Source organism: Solea senegalensis, linkage group LG14, assembly GCF_019176455.1.
Source record: "Solea senegalensis isolate Sse05_10M linkage group LG14, IFAPA_SoseM_1, whole genome shotgun sequence".
In the NCBI taxonomy this organism is placed as follows: domain Eukaryota; kingdom Metazoa; phylum Chordata; class Actinopteri; order Pleuronectiformes; family Soleidae; genus Solea; species Solea senegalensis.
The window spans coordinates 15,122,369-15,138,895 of record NC_058034.1 but is presented as its reverse complement, the minus strand read 5'-3'; the positions used below and the strand labels follow the sequence as shown (position 1 = coordinate 15,138,895).

At 39.3% G+C, this 16,527-nt stretch overlaps 3 protein-coding genes across 8 annotated transcripts in view; 2 read left to right on the top strand and 1 right to left on the bottom strand.

Moving 5' to 3' along the window:
• The first annotated feature begins 847 nt into the window (after nt 1-847).
• Nucleotides 848-13,525, top strand: axdnd1 (axonemal dynein light chain domain containing 1). Of its 3 annotated transcripts, none has more exons than XM_044044054.1 (26): nt 848-1,045; nt 1,845-1,999; nt 2,094-2,197; nt 2,488-2,578; nt 2,907-2,992; nt 3,087-3,143; nt 3,323-3,431; nt 3,809-3,930; nt 4,050-4,190; nt 4,347-4,451; nt 5,305-5,425; nt 5,692-5,793; nt 5,894-6,060; nt 6,634-6,703; nt 7,795-8,029; nt 8,141-8,369; nt 8,790-8,883; nt 9,376-9,566; nt 9,721-9,805; nt 9,925-10,068; nt 10,741-10,824; nt 11,230-11,274; nt 11,479-11,580; nt 11,698-11,789; nt 11,878-12,020; nt 12,109-13,525. In XM_044044054.1, the coding sequence occupies exons 1-26, from the start codon at nt 973-975 to the stop codon at nt 12,222-12,224; spliced, it is 3,063 nt and encodes a 1,020-aa protein (XP_043899989.1). In that variant the 5' UTR covers nt 848-972; the 3' UTR covers nt 12,225-13,525. The 3 variants fall into 3 exon arrangements, with proteins under 3 accessions (XP_043899989.1, XP_043899990.1, XP_043899988.1); XM_044044055.1 differs by having other exon boundaries at nt 1,842-1,999; nt 2,910-2,992; XM_044044053.1 differs by having other exon boundaries at nt 1,842-1,999.
• On the bottom strand, nt 12,038-15,344 carry nphs2 (NPHS2 stomatin family member, podocin). The gene is made up of 7 exons (XM_044044062.1): nt 15,078-15,344; nt 14,803-14,906; nt 14,449-14,521; nt 13,976-14,058; nt 13,554-13,813; nt 13,136-13,214; nt 12,038-12,853 (listed from the first exon to the last, which is right to left on the bottom strand). Exons 1-7 carry the CDS (start codon nt 15,334-15,336, stop codon nt 12,638-12,640), a joined length of 1,074 nt encoding a protein of 357 aa, XP_043899997.1. The 5' UTR covers nt 15,337-15,344; the 3' UTR covers nt 12,038-12,637.
• A 208-nt stretch (nt 15,345-15,552) lies between these two features.
• Nucleotides 15,553-16,527, top strand: part of tdrd5 (tudor domain containing 5) — a 40,857-nt gene continuing 39,882 nt past the window's right edge. For all 4 annotated transcript variants that reach the window (XM_044044060.1, XM_044044056.1, XM_044044058.1 and 1 more), the window contains exon 1: nt 15,553-16,335. The gene's annotated coding sequence lies outside the window, so the exon portion shown is untranslated. The remainder of the gene's footprint in view (nt 16,336-16,527) is intronic.

Below are 16,527 nucleotides of genomic sequence, written 5' to 3'. Positions count from 1 at the left end.
CTGCTTCTGTTGTCAACTCCAGACGCACTCGACGATGCACGCACTTGTCCTGTCGATGGAGCTCCGTCATCAAGAGCCTCCATCATCTCCATCACACACGCACGCACAAGAGAGTGGGGTAAAAAAGCAGCGTGGCCGGCGCTCAACGGGGAGCGCGCACAGACGCGCGTGCACAGTTATCTTACTGCTGACAGGAGGACAAACAGAGACAAACTCAGAATTCAAATGAGTAAGAAATAACAGCAGAAGGTACGACAAATGTGAATTGCTACTTAATAAACACGTGTATCAGATGAATCAAAGATGAATTATATAGACTGTAAAGGTTAATACATCATATAATTTGGTGGTACATTCATTTTATTAAGTCAAAGTAATATGTTCAAACATTTTTTTACTCCACCATAGTTTTGTTTCCATATTGACTGAACAAAAATTGTATTTAATATAAGATGAGAATAGTAGAGTAGTTGAATGAATGAATGAAGTAAAAAACAACAACACCTTAATTAAATTAATTAAAAGTAATAAACCAAAGAAGACAAAACCAAATAACAGACTACATACATACACAGTAAACACCCAGTTATACACCTGCTTCCTTCATGTGTGGACATCACTTTAGCTCGTCATTTAAAGTGCTTCAAATTAAATGTACCCCTATAGAAACTATAATGTCTACGGTCATAGAACTGTGTTCATTTACATTTAAATAAATCAAACACATGTAGATGTTAATACGTTTAACAACTTAAAGGTAGCCTATAAGAGAGTCAGTTTATACGTAAGATGAGAAGAAGAAAAAAAAACTGACTAACAAGGCGTTTCCATAGCAACGTGACCAGGAAGTTGAAGCCGAAGAGACTATAGAGACCATAGAAGACAGTTCTGTTTGGGCAATTTAAAACTCAATTCTTTCTTCTTGTTACTGTTGTTAACGTTTGTAGCCAAAGCTTTTACCGTGAGAACAAGATGTCTGCGCCAACGATGAGAACCAGCTCAGCGCCAGGTTCTTCGAGGCCGGACACATTTGTGGACAACACAGGTGAAATAATGAGACACCGTGGCGGGAGGGTAGGCGTTAGCATGACAAGCTAACACATCACATATGAGGTTTATGATTATAGACAAACAAAAGTCACTCAGACTGCAACAACACAGTGTCAGTGTAGATGCAGCTGCTGCTGTTTAAAGTAGATTTTCACCTGTATTTTTATCTCTTTATGTCAGGTGTGTACAGAAGGTGATCACTGATAAAAGCAACGCTTTCAAATAATTTTGATGTGTCCCCCAGTTTCTGCCACCAAAATTCATCACATAGACTTACACGTTAGTTGAAATCGATGGAAATTGTACTAATACAAGTTAATTTACAATGAACAAACAACTCTTTTGGATCTTTTTGTCAGCTATAACAACCTCTTTTTAAAAGGTAGCCCAAGACATGACAGGGGGTGAAAACTCAAATTCAAAATCATATTTTGTGGCTTGAGGTTCCATACAAGACAGAAAGTATCTTAAAAGGGAGAAGGAAAAACAAATTAAGCGTAAACAAGGTGTTTACACAGCAACATGACCAGGACGTCAATGCAAAGTTGACTTCATTAAGCGTCCTCATCATACCGACTACATATATCATCCTTAATGTTGTACCCAATTCTCTGAGAACCATATCGCACAGTGTGATTCATAACAATTATTTTTAAGACAGTAATAGAAGATGAGAAGTGTGACATTTCCAAGTCCACATGCGTATGGGAAGCAGATGGAGGAGACACAGAGAGACATAACACGTCCTGCTAAAGGTCAGAGTCTGAGTTAAAGTATTATTTTTCCCTCAGTAGCAGAGTCTAATCTGAAGGTCCCAGTGGAGAGCAGCAATACACAACTTCCTCCTTTCAACAACCATATCATCCCAGATGAACTGCTGGTCAGTCTGACCTCCACTGTCTGCAACAGGAACACTCTGGGACACACTGCACACCATCGGCAGTGCAAGGTATACAGAAGCATGTACGAGAAAGCTGTTTCTATAGAGCTGAAATCTGTTCATGTCAGTGCTGTTAAAGTGCTTTTGTTTTGGTTTTTTAAAGGGTTGTGGAATCAGACGACCAGATGCAGTCTGGCATCACCCGCTTGGACGCAAGAAATATCGATACTTTCTGGAGCAGCCGACAACACTGAGTGGAGCAGGCAGGTCTGTTATGACCAACAACAATAACTTAAACTGAAGTCAACACATGTTTAATCTTGATACCAAGAAAGGACAGAATACTTAAAATGTTCCACTTTCATAACTAAGCATGACGTAAAGCCCCATTAATTGTATGTTTTATGAGTTTTCTTATCTTTAATTAGAGCTATCTTTAATTTAGTTATCTAAAATGAAACCGTTAAAAGTCTTAACATTCTCTGTGGTCAGCAGATGAATGACGGAACCTGAATAGGTGTGCGTTTGTCTCTTGTGTTTAACTGGTGTAAATTCAGGGATATTTCATTCCTGTGTGATGCTATGGTAACGCAGAAGAAAACAACAGCCCTCCCACCACTCACTGACAGAAATAGTTGTGACACACAGGTAAAGTACAACTGCGTTTATTTTGCCTTTTACACTTATGTTTAACATGTGCCTTAGTTTCTGTACTGGGTTTATTATAATAGTAATAAATAAGTTACTTTACATAAGCAAAATATCGTCTTATAAAAGCATTTCTTCAACATGCATCTGATGTGATATTTGAATTAGAATTTTCCATCTATCCGTTTACTGTATACCCAATAAATGCAGGATATACCACTGTCTTCAGATATTGTAATTTTCTTTCAGTAGCAGTTTAAAATGTATATTAATTTATTTATCTACTTATGCAGTGTGAGGTGAAAATCACAGCTACGATGTCTTTCAGAAGCTGAGTGTGTCAGAAAGTCTGATCCCAGAGGAATATCACATTGTGAAAAACAAAGGGCTGCGAAACCTTGAATTCTATGAGGAGTGAGTCTGTTTCATTGTCATCATAATCCACTTAGTTAACAGTTTCATTATCAAACAGTTTTGTGTGTCATCTCATGTTGCTTCTCTTCCTCAGTGCGTTCACGGTGCAGCTGCAGGATGACGAACACAAGCTACGGGTCTTTCCTTCACTGTGAGTTACGATATATTCATTTAATTTACAGACAAACCTTAGGTGAGCCGTTGTTTAAGTTTGTTATAGTTCATTATATATCATTAGGTAGGTATAGGTTGGTAAAATTAGAGATGAATGAACACGGTTAAATGCATCTTAGTGCAATTTTTTTGTGTGTGTGTGTTCTGTGAGTCCAGGAAGCCCAGCGGCAGACAAGAGGTGGTCCAGCTGATGAAGATGATGGATGATATGCTGGAAAAGGCTGGAGTGGATCAACAGACGGAGGAGCTTACTCAGCTCTCCCAGGCAAGATAAGCAGAATGTACACAGGCTGCAGTGAGTCTCTGTGGCCAGCAGCAGCACTGTGATGCGGTTGCGTACACAGAATAATACAGGATTTACTAAAAAAGTGTGGTTCTATCCTTAACATGTAGCAGTAGACTTAAATGTATATCTTGTGAGAAAGTCTATTTAACAGCTCTCCATAAAAAGTACGATTTCATCAGAGTCAGTAAGGTATTTTACTCAGTACTACATCAACAAGTCAGTATGCTGTGTACTGTACTGTACTCTCTGTATGTAACATTGTTGCCTTAATCACAACAGATGTAGACGTGCAAACTTTCTCTCTGACACTGAATGAACATCAGCAATCAGTATGTTTTTGAACAACGTCTTGACAGATGGAGGGTCTGCTGCAGCTGGTGCAGGTTGAGCAGAACATCTACAACATTGTTTTCCATGAAGTGATCAGACAGGTCAGTGTCAACTGTGCTGAGAGAGGACAGCTGCTCGCGAAGCTCAGGTGACCAATTTATGTAAATATGGATTAAGAACTGAAATGGGATAACATCAAGATAATCCATACGCAGTAATGACCCCAGAAAGCCTTTTGTTTAGCGGCTCTGATGTTTGTGTATCAAGACAGCGCTACCAGTCTCTGCTGGAGCGAATCCCCTGCCGTCTGAAGGCTTTGCACACTGAGGCGGTGGCGCAGCGGGCTCTGGATCGCCGGCTCACCGAAGAGATTCACAAAATCAAGACATCCATGCAGCAGCTCAGCACGTATGTGGTTCAGGGTCAGGCAGCTGGATCGTAATGCCACAAGAAAAAAATAAATGCACGGAATGAAAACACTGTAGCAGCACCTAATACAATGTATGAATATGTAAAATGCAGTATATGTGCTTGTTTCTGAGTTAACGTGTGCTTTCTTTACAGGGAACTGTCAAAGATCAGAGACCATGATGCCTTTGTTTCCCAGCAGGCACAGCATGCTCACGGGAAACTGGCTGATGCTCTGGATCAGACTCACACCAGCTCAGAGTAAGTCCTTTTAGTGGAGACTACATTCACATTACCAGGCTGAAGTGAAACAGACAAACTTCAGACCAACTTCATATGTGGTCATAGATTGTATATTAGGGGTGGGGGGAAAATATTGTGATATTTAGCGTGGCGATATTACATTGATTTTGAGACACCATAGCATATAATTTTTTAACTGATGTTACAAAAAAAATAATTGAACTTTCAGTCCACTAGATGGTGCCAAATGCTCACTCTCACTAGAGCTGTTGTGTGACTATATCACAATATATGATTTCACAAATACTCAATGAAATTTCATGAAAATATCATATTGTGGTGTCTCTGGCGATTCTCACCACTATTGTATATATGCAACATGAGTCAGAATGGTCATGTTGGAATCAGTATACATATTATTATGTATTATTATCCTCAGTGAGCTGCAGCACCAGTGCAGAGCAATGCCAAACAACAACAATGAAGGACAGTGTGCACATGTGTGACACTCACAACCACATAAAAGACATATGCAAGACACTTGAATGTGAACCGTCAAATCTGATTGCTATTGAATCAGAATTGAACAATATAGCTGATAATGTGAACACAGTGAGACATGTCCTCGCAACCCTTTCCTGGTGCAGCACACTGTAGGACTGAACTTTTATAATCATGTTGTACTTACTCTATTTCTATTTTGCATTTGTATTTTCATTCTTTCACATTTATCATATCCTTTTGTACTTCTCACTTGGCCTCTAACCATTTTTGCCACTGTAACAAGTGAATTTCAACCCGATGCAAGCAAAAAGAAATAGGATCAATAAGATCTTACGTAGTCTAATCTCATCTAATGTGTTGTTTTCAGTGTGGTCCAGAGTTACCACCAGCTCTATGAGATGCAGAGAGGTCGCCTTGAGGCTCAGCTGCTTCAGATGACGGAGGAGAGAGACACCTGGAGCCAGCTGACCTTCTGCCTCGCTCTCAAGGTGTGTGAGGAGATGTAGTTCTGCTTTTTTTCTTCTCTCCTTCAACTGGAAACACCTTGCGTGTGATAGTGTTATAATGTTAAATTAAAAATAGAGTGAATTAGTTATTTATGTGGATAATTGCAGCCAATGTAATAATATAAAGTGCTAAATATGCTGAACATCTGATAATGTGTTTAAATTGTAATTTTTATCTCTATGCTCCTTGGGTTCTATTGATCAAACAAGTAGCATCAGTAGATTAAGCTTTGCTGGTGATTTGTCAGGTGATCAGTGTGAAGAAGCTGCAACTGGTCCGTCAACTGCATGTCCATGAGCAGAGCTGGTTCAAGGCGGCAGAGCACAGCATCCTTTACCTCACTTCAAAGGTAACGGCACGGCATGAACACACACTTCTACCTATTACTCTGTACGCATCCCTCGTGGATCAGATTGACAATAACTGTGACGGTGACTGTCCTGCTTTAGGACAATGAGGACCTGAATGAAATCCTGGAGCTTAGTGACTACTGGAGAGAGCAGCTCACTGCTTTCATGTCCCAGATGAAGAGGACTGAGCAAGTGCAGCTTCAAGAGATAAACACCATCCAGCAGAGCATCACAAAATGGATTGCCTGCTGCACCGTACAGAACAAGTACGACAAGTTTAGATACCAAAGAAAGTGACTTCTTCTTCCCTTATTATCTATTATAACATAGTGCTGTTAGATATTTTAATGTAACACACGGATACTGTATTTTTGTGGGGACCAAGTATAGTGTAGATTAGGGGTGTCAAACTCAAATGCACTGGGGGCCAATGAGCATCTAGTCTGGTCAAAAGGAAAAACCAGGGAAAAAAACAATATGATCTTAAAATTACAACAAACTATTCCATCATAATATCACAATAAAGATTTTCATGATGATATTTCACAGAATTTCAAAGTCAATGTGCTTGTTTTGATGTAATGATGCGTACTTCACAAGCATAACATATTTATGATGTAAAATAAATCTGAAATTAAGCAAATAATCACGTGGATAACAAACACCAAAAAAGCTAATATATGTAATTTCATGTTAATATTCCACGTTTTCATAGTAACATGATAGTAAGTGACGGGCCGCATCTAATTGATTGGGGGGCCACATGTGGCCTGTGGGCCGCCAGTGATATGATGTGTGCGTCTGTGTTTGTTTTAATGATGTTGTTTCTCTCTTACAAGGTGTCCTGAATCAAATTATGAGAAAACTACAATGGAAAATATTCATGCTGATTTGAAGCAGTGGTCAAATGTAAGACATTGGTTGGTGTGTGTGTTTCATTGACTGTAGTCATAACTTTACCCACTTGTTTCTCAACTGTAATCATCTGTCTTCTCTTATTTCAATCATAGTATTTGATGTTTGGTCCTGTCATATCATCTCATCACTTTCATCTTGGTCTTTGCTGCCTCCCAATCTCTTATATTAATCCACATTTGTCATGTCTGATTCTTGTCATCTGCCACCTGTCTGCTGTGTTTTACCTCAGTCTGTCTTTTATCTCGTCTGTCTCTGATGTGTCCTCTAACATTCACTTGCTATATGTCTGCGTCATCTATTTGAAAGTCTTACCGTATGATGAATGGCACTTGCTTTAAAAAATTAATATGCCTATAAATGTCCAGTGTTTAACAATTACAAATGTTCATAAATTGGCACAAACCTGAATGGAGTAGCCATAATTATTTTTTTGTTAGTGTATAATGTACTTTAGGCATGGTTTAGAGAGGCCACAATCTTGTACCACCATGTTTCTACAACAGCCCGAATGGATAGAGCATTTTGAAGCAGACGTTTACTACAAAAACAAATGATGACAGCATTGTTTCTCGTATGCAAAAACCACCATATTCCCCCGATGCTGCCGGACAGAACCATTAGATTACTAATTTTTGCACAGCATTTATTGGTGAAGTTGCCTGTTTTAGGTGAACAGTTTTAGGTGATCCCTCACCTCACCCTTCCCTTATAAGTGTCTTAAAAAAACTTTGTAGTCTTTAGTTACCATCAAAACTCAAAAGATGTTTAGTTTGTCCATTGTGGGCTATTCATAAAACACAGCAGCCTCCTTAGTGCTGATCCAGCTTCTAATAAATGTAATGTAATGTAATGTAATGATAAATATATAATGCTCATTCTGAGGTAATGGAAAACAGAAATTTCCATGAAGCCAGTTGTTGTACACATCTAAAAACAACAAGTACTATTTTATCTTCAGTTTTTATTAAATGAGAACAATTTCGCCTTAATTTTACACTCTGGACCTTTAATCATAACAGCATGTTCATGTTCATGGAGTTCAGACCATGGCAGATGTTCTTGTGTGATCTGTTTCACTTCAGGTGTTAACCCAACAGTGTGAACACTATGAAGGTGAGAAGCTTTTTTGCTGCCAGCAGACACTGGGGGAGCTCGGCCGTGTCCAGGAAAGATGGCTGAATAAGAGCCTTCAGCTGCTCAGGCGACACTGTTCTCCTGATGGCGAACCTCCCGAGAGTGAACGGGTCCAAAAAGAGCTGGTCGGTGTCCTATCTGACCTCCTCAAACAGCTGGACACACGAGTCAGTGGAGAGAGTGGTGAGCACCAACAGAGACACAATATTGAACCCCGACTCATGTAATTCTGAAAGTCTAATTGTGCAGGATTATCCCCAAGATATCGACGTACTGTATGTGTTGCTTTTTCAGGGGCTCATGGGAACCTGATGTCACTGCTCGGGTTTGTGGAGTCCTGGGTTTCCAAGTTTGATGCAGTAATTTGCCAACCAGAAACCATGTCTCTCTCTGATTGGCTGAAGTTCGAGAAGACACTGTGTGATTGGCAGAGTTTGGCCAAAGAAATCTCACAGAATGTCTCCACCATGAAGACAACAGAAGGACAAGGGACCGAAAGGGCCAAAGACAAATCCAACATACAGTATGTTTTTCCCTTCAGTGGCATTACCACTGAATAATTCATTTGTATCTAACAGCATAATGAAATATGTTCACTACAAGAAATGTGGTATTTGTTTCTAAATTAATTGCATGCACATTGTAATGTCCGTCGATTTACACCAATTATTCTGTGATATATTAAAATTATTATTCTCTTCTCTCAAAGCAGTAACAAATGTGTCCTAATGTGTAATCTAATTTTATTTACCTCCGACTGTCCATTAATATGCTTTTCCCTCAGTTTGATAAACTAACTGTAAAATCTACAGTCAATTTAAAGTTTTACAGACAGATGCAATAAAGAGACAACACAGAAATAAATGTATGTGACTCAGCATCAGCATTTTTGCATTTGTCTTTCTTCTAAAATGTTCTCTTGTGTGTTTGTTTGTTCAAACAGTCTGGAGACTGAGAAGGTGTCTGAGGAAGTGAAGGAGTTCATAACCAACCTGTCGAAATTTACAGATGGTGAAAACCAGAGACTCATTGATGAGGTAAATAACAATGAGGTTCAGTTGAACTGTCAATTAGTTTGAATATTTTGCCAAAAATGGACCTAAGAGTCATTTAAATGTCTTCACGTGACCAAAATCCTTCCGAAGATGATGTGTTTTTGCAACTCCTGTACAATTATTTGTCAATAATAAATAAGTGGAGTCACTGAAGTGAAGCAACTTTTAGAAATGGAAAGTAATCATCAGTCCAGTTTATTTCTTTTTCCAATTCTTTCTTCTTCATGTCTAGTCCTTTCTACTGTCAGCTTCACTTCCTGAACATCTGTGGAAAAACAACAACAAAGAAGCAGAAGATGGACGGTCTCTGCTATTCTTTTCATTCTGTTTTTAGCAGATTAACCAGAGCTGCTGTGGTTTAAGACTCTGTGCCATGTCCACAGTAGTTGAATAAAAAGGGGAAACTGATGCTTTCAGTTGTCCAATACAAAAAGTTTGTAATGTTACAAGTCACTGTCTTCATTTTTCTATCAGGTCGGTTCTATCCACATGGCTCAGACCCGCTGGATGTTGGATCTGTTGCTCCTCACGGTACCTGAACATAGTGAGAGCCAGGACCAGGAACATGATCCTCAGTACATCACAAACATCTCACTGCAGACAATAGATGAAGATGCCAAGTTCCTGTCTGATAAAGTGGACAGTTTTTCCAGATACATCACCAGGTACCACCTGTTTTACAGTTTAAAATTAAGCAGTTGATTTTAAAATAAGTATGCAGGAAAATATGTGAGAGTAATGTTGAGACAAGATATCTGACTTGAAAGGAATCAACAGAAGAGGATTTACTCATTAGGAATTGTTTATGTCTCATTAAAGCATTTATAAGCTGATTCTGGAGGAGCAGACTTCCCCACATCAGGATGAGAATGAAAAGGAGATGAATGAGTGTAGAAAGCTGCAGGTAAAACATCTAAGATATAAACATTGTACCAGCCACACTGAAGTGCAAACCTACACCATGATGATGATGATGATGATGATGATGTGTGTTTGCTTGTTAATGTACATGTATGTTCTCAGAGGGAATGCCTCGATTGGGTGGAGACCTGTGGGATTCTGCTCTCAGGAGTGAAACATGGTCCTGTGGAGCTGCCTGTCAGACAGCCTGTCTCCACCTCCAGGAATCACATCTCAGTGTCTCCAACAGAGAGCAGGGAGACCCTGGTGAGGATTTGACTAAAATAAACATGAATGTATTACACACTCATTGGCCACTTCTTTAGATAGACCTCTTCAACTACTCCTCAATTTGTAGACTTGGTCAAGACGGCCTTCTAAAAATCAAACCTAGCATCAGAATGGAGAACAGATGATGACTAGCTTGTCTGAGTTTATCAGAAACAGCTCATTTGGGATTTCCATGCAGAATATCCAGTGGACAGTAGTTTTCTGGGTAGAAAACTGATATTACAGTATGACAAATAATTGTAATCTATCTTTTCTGATGTCAGCTCTATTTCTATAAGCAACAATAACCACATCTATACTTCACGATCATTTATCAGTTAAACTCACTGGCCACTTTCAGTATACTCAGTACATATGTACATAATAAAATATCTGATAATGTCTTCTGCTGCTGTAGCCCATCTACATCCTCATCTGGTTTGACATGTTGTGTATTCAGAGATCATCTTCTGCATACCGTGTTTGTAACAAGTGGTTATTTAAGTTCCTTTTGCCTTTCTGTCACCTAAAACCAGTCTGGTATTTCTCATGTGACCTCTGGCATCAACAAGACTGTTTACTTTTGTTAGGGTCTTAATCATCTCAGCAAAATGTTTGAAATGATTAAAGCGTGCATGCGTGTGTGTGTGTGTGTGCGTACGTCTACAGGTGAATGAAGAGGTTCCAGCAGAGCCTGCAACATCCAGGATTGACGTAGGAGTCAAAGATGAGACTGAGGCAGACCTGAAAGATGTCAGTCATATTAAGAAAATATTAACCATTTACAATAGGATTTAGATTAGGGAACATGGTTCAGTGTTACTACACACTTCTAAACTAATCCTAACAATAATCTACCAGTGAATGAAAAGTTGTCCTTCACTACTGTACATGAGGTCAGACTGTTTTATTTAACCAAAGCACCAAGGATAAACCTAATTTTCAGCAAAGATCCTCCTTAAGTGTTATTATGCAAGTTACACAACATTTAAGTGTACATCATGTTGAATATGTGGAACTTAACCGAGTCTAGTAATGAATTCATGAACCCTTTGGAGAATTAGCCTTCATGTTAATTGAATGTGGATAATTCAATTATCCATCCATCCAGACCGTAAATGGGACGGTTATGATGATATTGCTCTTGTGTGTTCACAGACCACAGCTGAAGGACATGAAATACAACAGCCAGATGTTTGTGAGGTAATATTTTATCAGTTGCACTTTGATAAGTTGATATCTACACAGAAACATTGATATGAATAGTGAACTTGAAAATTTAAGTGTATACTTTGATGAAATATATAGAATTTCACAAATGTGTTTTACTTTGACTTGGATACACATCTATTTACACACATTTTAATGCCAACCCTCTCAATGAACAGTGTTGTGTTTGTCCTGCAGGGGGAGCTGGTGGTTTGTGAGACTCCAGTGGTGAGGCAGATTGGCTATGATGGAAACATCACACAAAAGAAGCTGGGAGAGAGCAGTGTCCATCTGAATGGGGTCAGACAATTAAATCCGACACATATTCATTGGCATCTCTCGCTCTCTTTGTGTTCAAATGAACAGCCTGTCTATTCTGTCAGTCTCTGACCATGTGACTCTCTATCTTTCTGTTAGACTGATGAACTGGTTGCTTCTCCAGTCACGGATGAAGCTCAGAAAACGTTTAGCGATCTGACCACAGTGGTGTTACTGCAGCAAGAACTGCAGTAAGTCTAAGCTTTTATTGTTGTGGAGGTTTTACTTGTAGCTTTCCTCTGCAAAAGATCATCCACATTTCACTCACGTGTTTGACAGTGACTCTGAGCTGCGGGTCCAGAGCGCTGAGCATCGAGCCCTGAAAGCTGAGGAAGCACTGCAGGCAGCACTGGAGAAGATTCAGGATCTGGAAAGACTGCAACTTCAGGGTCAGCCACTTCTGGAGCCCAAAAGTAATGAAGGTAGTGACTAAACAAACTCGATTTAATGACTTTAATGAAGCAGAAACGTGCAGTGGACATTCATGTCTTTACTCTGTTTGTGTTGCAGAGAGAAAGATAACAACTCCACCCTCCCCACCACCAGTAACACGCCCTGCTCCTCCAAAGAAAACAACTCCAGAGGTCAAGCCAGCAAGCAGCACCAAAAGGACCAAGAAACGCTGATTAGACATCTGATTACACATCTGCACAGGATTTCACGCTCTGTATGTTCTCTATAGGATCAGAGAGGAATGCAATAACAAATTAATATAGTGCACAAAAATATTAGGGCAGTTTCAAAAATGGCCATTAACCATGTGCTTTCCAAGTACTGAATATCCCCATTATCATGATAGTGTCCTTGAATGCAGATGTTCTCAGATTTTGAAAAGTCTGACTTTTCTGGACCTTTTCTGAGTGAAGTATAAAGAATTGTTGGATTAATATCACAAGAAAGTAAAAACAAACAATACCATGTGGTTCTATTTGTAACAATAATGGGCATTGCTTTCTTTTTATTGCATGTGCTTTTGTGTTCCAAGATATAGGCTCATATCCTTCATCAAATCTCAGTTGATGTCTTGATTTATGTCCTGTCACATCATTGGTGAGTCTGTTTCTTGGTCCCCTTCTGTACTTTTCCCCTCTTCTTCTTCCACAGCAGGAGGTGGTGGAGGTGGAGGTAAGGCTGAGTGGTCAGAGGTCAGATTGAGGACATCTGGGGGGAATGGAAGGACCAAGGCTGGATGCATGTGACGGAAGGAGGCCCTCAAACTCTCCCACGCAGTGGTCTCTGATTCTGCTGCTTTTACCTGAAGGAGAGAAGTGCTGATGTATTTGAAGTGGTTTTTTTTTTTGTAACACTTCTGAGGGTTACCTAAAAGAAAATGTGGCTGATGGTAAACAGGTGTTCCAATTTAAGCATTGCTGTTTGGGCAAGAAAAACAACTAAATGGTTTGAAGGAAACTACATAATAACATACTATCCAAATAACTTGCCAGTTAGATACTTCATACTGTACTTACTGTAGTTACGTTCTACCAGTTTTACATTTACAGTCTTCCTAATGTTTTGTATTATAAATAATCCTTACTCTGGCCTGCTGTTGTTTCTTGGCCTCTGCCTCAGCAGCCAGACTTTGTTGTAACTCCATGGGAATACTGAACTCGTCTCTGAAAGGAAAATAAACACAATTACAACCCAGCCTCATCAGGAACTACAACTCTTAAAATGAGGTTACATGCAGAGGAAAACTTATTTGCCTACTCTTGTATTTGCTTCTTTATCTTGATTATATATAATCAAGATAAGCATAGGTTTTTGTTTTTTTGTCATAATCAATGTGCAAGAGGGAAGAGGTTTTACTCTTGTGTTAAACACTCATTAGATCATTAAGCTTTGTTGCCACAAACTGTAATGTGAAATGTTGCAATTGGAATACATGGAGATAATGTAAAATGTATAAAAACACAGTGAAAGAGGAGTGAAACTTTTACTTCCTTTTGTCTTACATATCTGCTCTCTCCACACGGATGCCCCAGCGGCAAGCGACGGAGTCAACAGCTGCTTGTATCTGCTGACCAATCCTTCTCCTTTGCAGCAGGACGTGGCTGAATGCATGTTGGGCGACTACATCTCTGACCGCTGCCTGGACAACAGTCTGCAACACTGTGGTCAGACTAGACAGGGCTGTGCTGCACAGAGCCATATTCTCTATTTGGTAATAACACACCACACTCAGCTCTGGCCTCACCAAGTCCTTTGTCACCACCTGTGCACAGACGTATATAATACAGCCTTCATTTGCTCACAATAACACTGTATAAGATGCATGGAATCCCACTTTAATGTAAACTCTTTTAATGGTTTAGTGTGCCTTCATTATAATTATGTGATGAATTATTATTTATCACATTTACTCATTGTTCTGTACCGTGTGAGGAGGAACCTTCAGCATTTTCAGTCGGATGTCAACTTTGTGACACACATCAATGAATGGGAGGTAGAAAAGAAGACCTGGACAGAGGAGAGAGAAATATTTGATCTATAGATGGGTTTTTAACAAAACATTGTGTTCTTTTTATAATTTAATTTCTTATGACTTTGTGGGATAGAAAATGTGATCACAGATTTCTTTAATTCTTTTTTTTAAATGTAAAGCAAGAGAAACCACTCACAACACACTCCCCTATTATATTTTAAATCTGGAATCTGGATCAATTTCCTGATCACCACAAAAATCTAACAATGTCTTCCTTTGGCCATTACCTATATCCCCCGGATTTTTTTTTTTTTTTTTTTCAAATCAATATCTGTCCAAACAGAACAAACAGACACACATGGCAAAAACATTCCATCCTTAGCAGACAGAAGAATAGTTTTGAGATGACAGTGAACTGTGCTAACCTGGGCCTCTGGGTCTTCCACACAGAAGGTGACCAAGTCTGAAGACCACAGCTCTCTCATGCTCCCTCACTACCTGTCACTCAGAATGACAGACGTCAGTCAGTCTATATGAAATAAAAACAACAACAACAACACAGTGATGGCTGCAGTATCCAGCTAACATAAAAATACAACTGTATAATATTTAGAATATGAAAATATGTAGTATAAATCCTGTTATAGTCCAAAGTTTAACTGTCTGTTGTCATGTACCATCCTAATAATTTACAAAATTCCTGCATGAAGTTATGATTTTCATGAAGTAGTTCATTGCATGGTGCTCTGTGTCTGCTTGGTCGGTTGTATAGTTCGTACTTTGACACAGAACCAGATGGACAGAGGGAGTAAGATGAGGACCAGAGCCAAGACAAATACCATCAGCAGCCACTCAAACACTCCCAGGCCCATGCTCTTCAAACCTACAGAGAGTCACAGCACTTCATAAGACCTCCAAACATTGTCAAGAAATAAGTTGAAACAGCATTTTTAGCCTTAACTCAAAAAAAACATGACAAAATGCCAGTACATTAGCAGATATAATATTTTCTTGACAAAGGATCTATGAGGCTAATCTTCAGCCTTCAACTCACCATCTTCCTGCTCTGCTGCCTCCAGGGGCCCCAGGTTCTCCTCCTTGACCTGGTCATCTCTCACTCTGTCTATGTCCACCACAGTGGATTTTACCTTCACATCTGCCTCCTGCTCTACCTTAACCTTTATTGTTTTTGGTTTGTCCTTCTGCAGTCGCTCTCTCCTTGCCTCAGGAAGCCGGCTTGCCTTTGATGTCCTTTGCCGGTGACTCCTTGGAGAGATGATTGCTCCCCTCTCACTCTCCCTCCTGGACGTCATTATGGGTTCTGTCTGTCTGGAGTGGACAGTGGAGGATATCTCAAAACTCAGTGGAGGCTCTAAAGAGCATAGAAGAGATGGTGGTTGAGGTGTTTCTGTGTGATGGGTTAATGGAGGGTTTTCTGTTTAGGTTAAATCCAAGAGTTGCTTCTGTTGGCTGGAGGTCTTGATGTGGAGTCACTGTGGTGATGAGACAGAATACATGAACAGTGAATCAGACTGAAGGTGGGAGTATAGGGTGGCAGAGGAAGAGGGAGTGTCACATATTACTCCCTCTCTGCTTAAGTCAGGGAACAATCATGAGCATAATATTCAATATAAACCATGTTTGGCACAATTTGCCCAGATTTAGAATATTCTTTTTACAGAAACTGAATATGTTTATTTTATTAGTTGTTCATTCTCATGTATATGCTCTAAGTAGTTTTTCTTCTACCCTATTTTTCTATTTTTTTTTTTATCATATCACAGAAACACCAACATCAACCTACAAACAATTCCAAATTGTTCCCTGAAAAGGAGAGGCTGAAATTTAGGCAGTGTTTCAAAACAAAATGAAATGCAACCTGGTGTATCTAATGTGAGCAGACAGTGTCTGAAATCACCGTCCCCACATTGTGGAAGTTAGTGGAGACAAGCCAGCTATTCTGTAGGGAAAATTTGATTATTTTTTCATGTAATTTAATCTGAGCCTATTTGAGTGGCATCCAAATTACTTTCAACCTTTATACCCTCAAACTGTTTTGTTCATAATAAAACCACTGTACGCAGTATAGGAGGAGCAAAAGTGTAACAGTAGAACTGAGGGAGTCAGTGTCTCTTCTTTGCCTGGAATGTGCAATCTCCTTACCAAAGAGCTGATGCAGTGTTTTTTTTTCTTTACAGGGACAAACACGGCCACTACACTCCTCCATAATACAAACTTAATGAAACTGGAACTTAATTGTGTGGCACACATCCACACAGAAGCTTTGTTGTGAAAGTCAATCCAACTCTTAAGTATGTAAAAGTACAGAATTGATTTTGAATGTACTTGTTTTACATATGATTTAATTCATAAACTGGTGAATTAAATCTTAAATTTTAAACTTTGCATAATTATCTAGGGTACAAAAAATGTGCGAATAGAACAATTTGCAAAGCAACTCAATTATTTGGTTGTTGGAATATTGTATAAAATAACATTTCTTT

Bases quoted from the DNA above. Each gene is read 5' to 3' on its own strand.
- axdnd1 (XM_044044053.1), top strand. From the start codon at position 973: ATGTCTGCGCCAACGATGAGAACCAGCTCAGCGCCAGGTTCTTCGAGG. The intron at 1,046-1,841 runs GTGAAATAATGA...TTTTTCCCTCAG, and splicing joins CACATTTGTGGACAACACAG to TAGCAGAGTCTAATCTGAAG. The intron at 5,794-5,893 runs GTAACGGCACGG...GTCCTGCTTTAG, and splicing joins TCCTTTACCTCACTTCAAAG to GACAATGAGGACCTGAATGA.
- nphs2 (XM_044044062.1), bottom strand. From the start codon at position 15,336: ATGACGTCCAGGAGGGAGAGTGAGAGGGGAGCAATCATCTCTCCAAGG. The intron at 14,059-14,448 runs GTTAGCACAGTT...TCCTCTGTCCAG, and splicing joins TGGAAGACCCAGAGGCCCAG to GTCTTCTTTTCTACCTCCCA. The intron at 12,854-13,135 runs GTAAGGATTATT...TCTCTCCTTCAG, and splicing joins AGAAACAACAGCAGGCCAGA to GTAAAAGCAGCAGAATCAGA.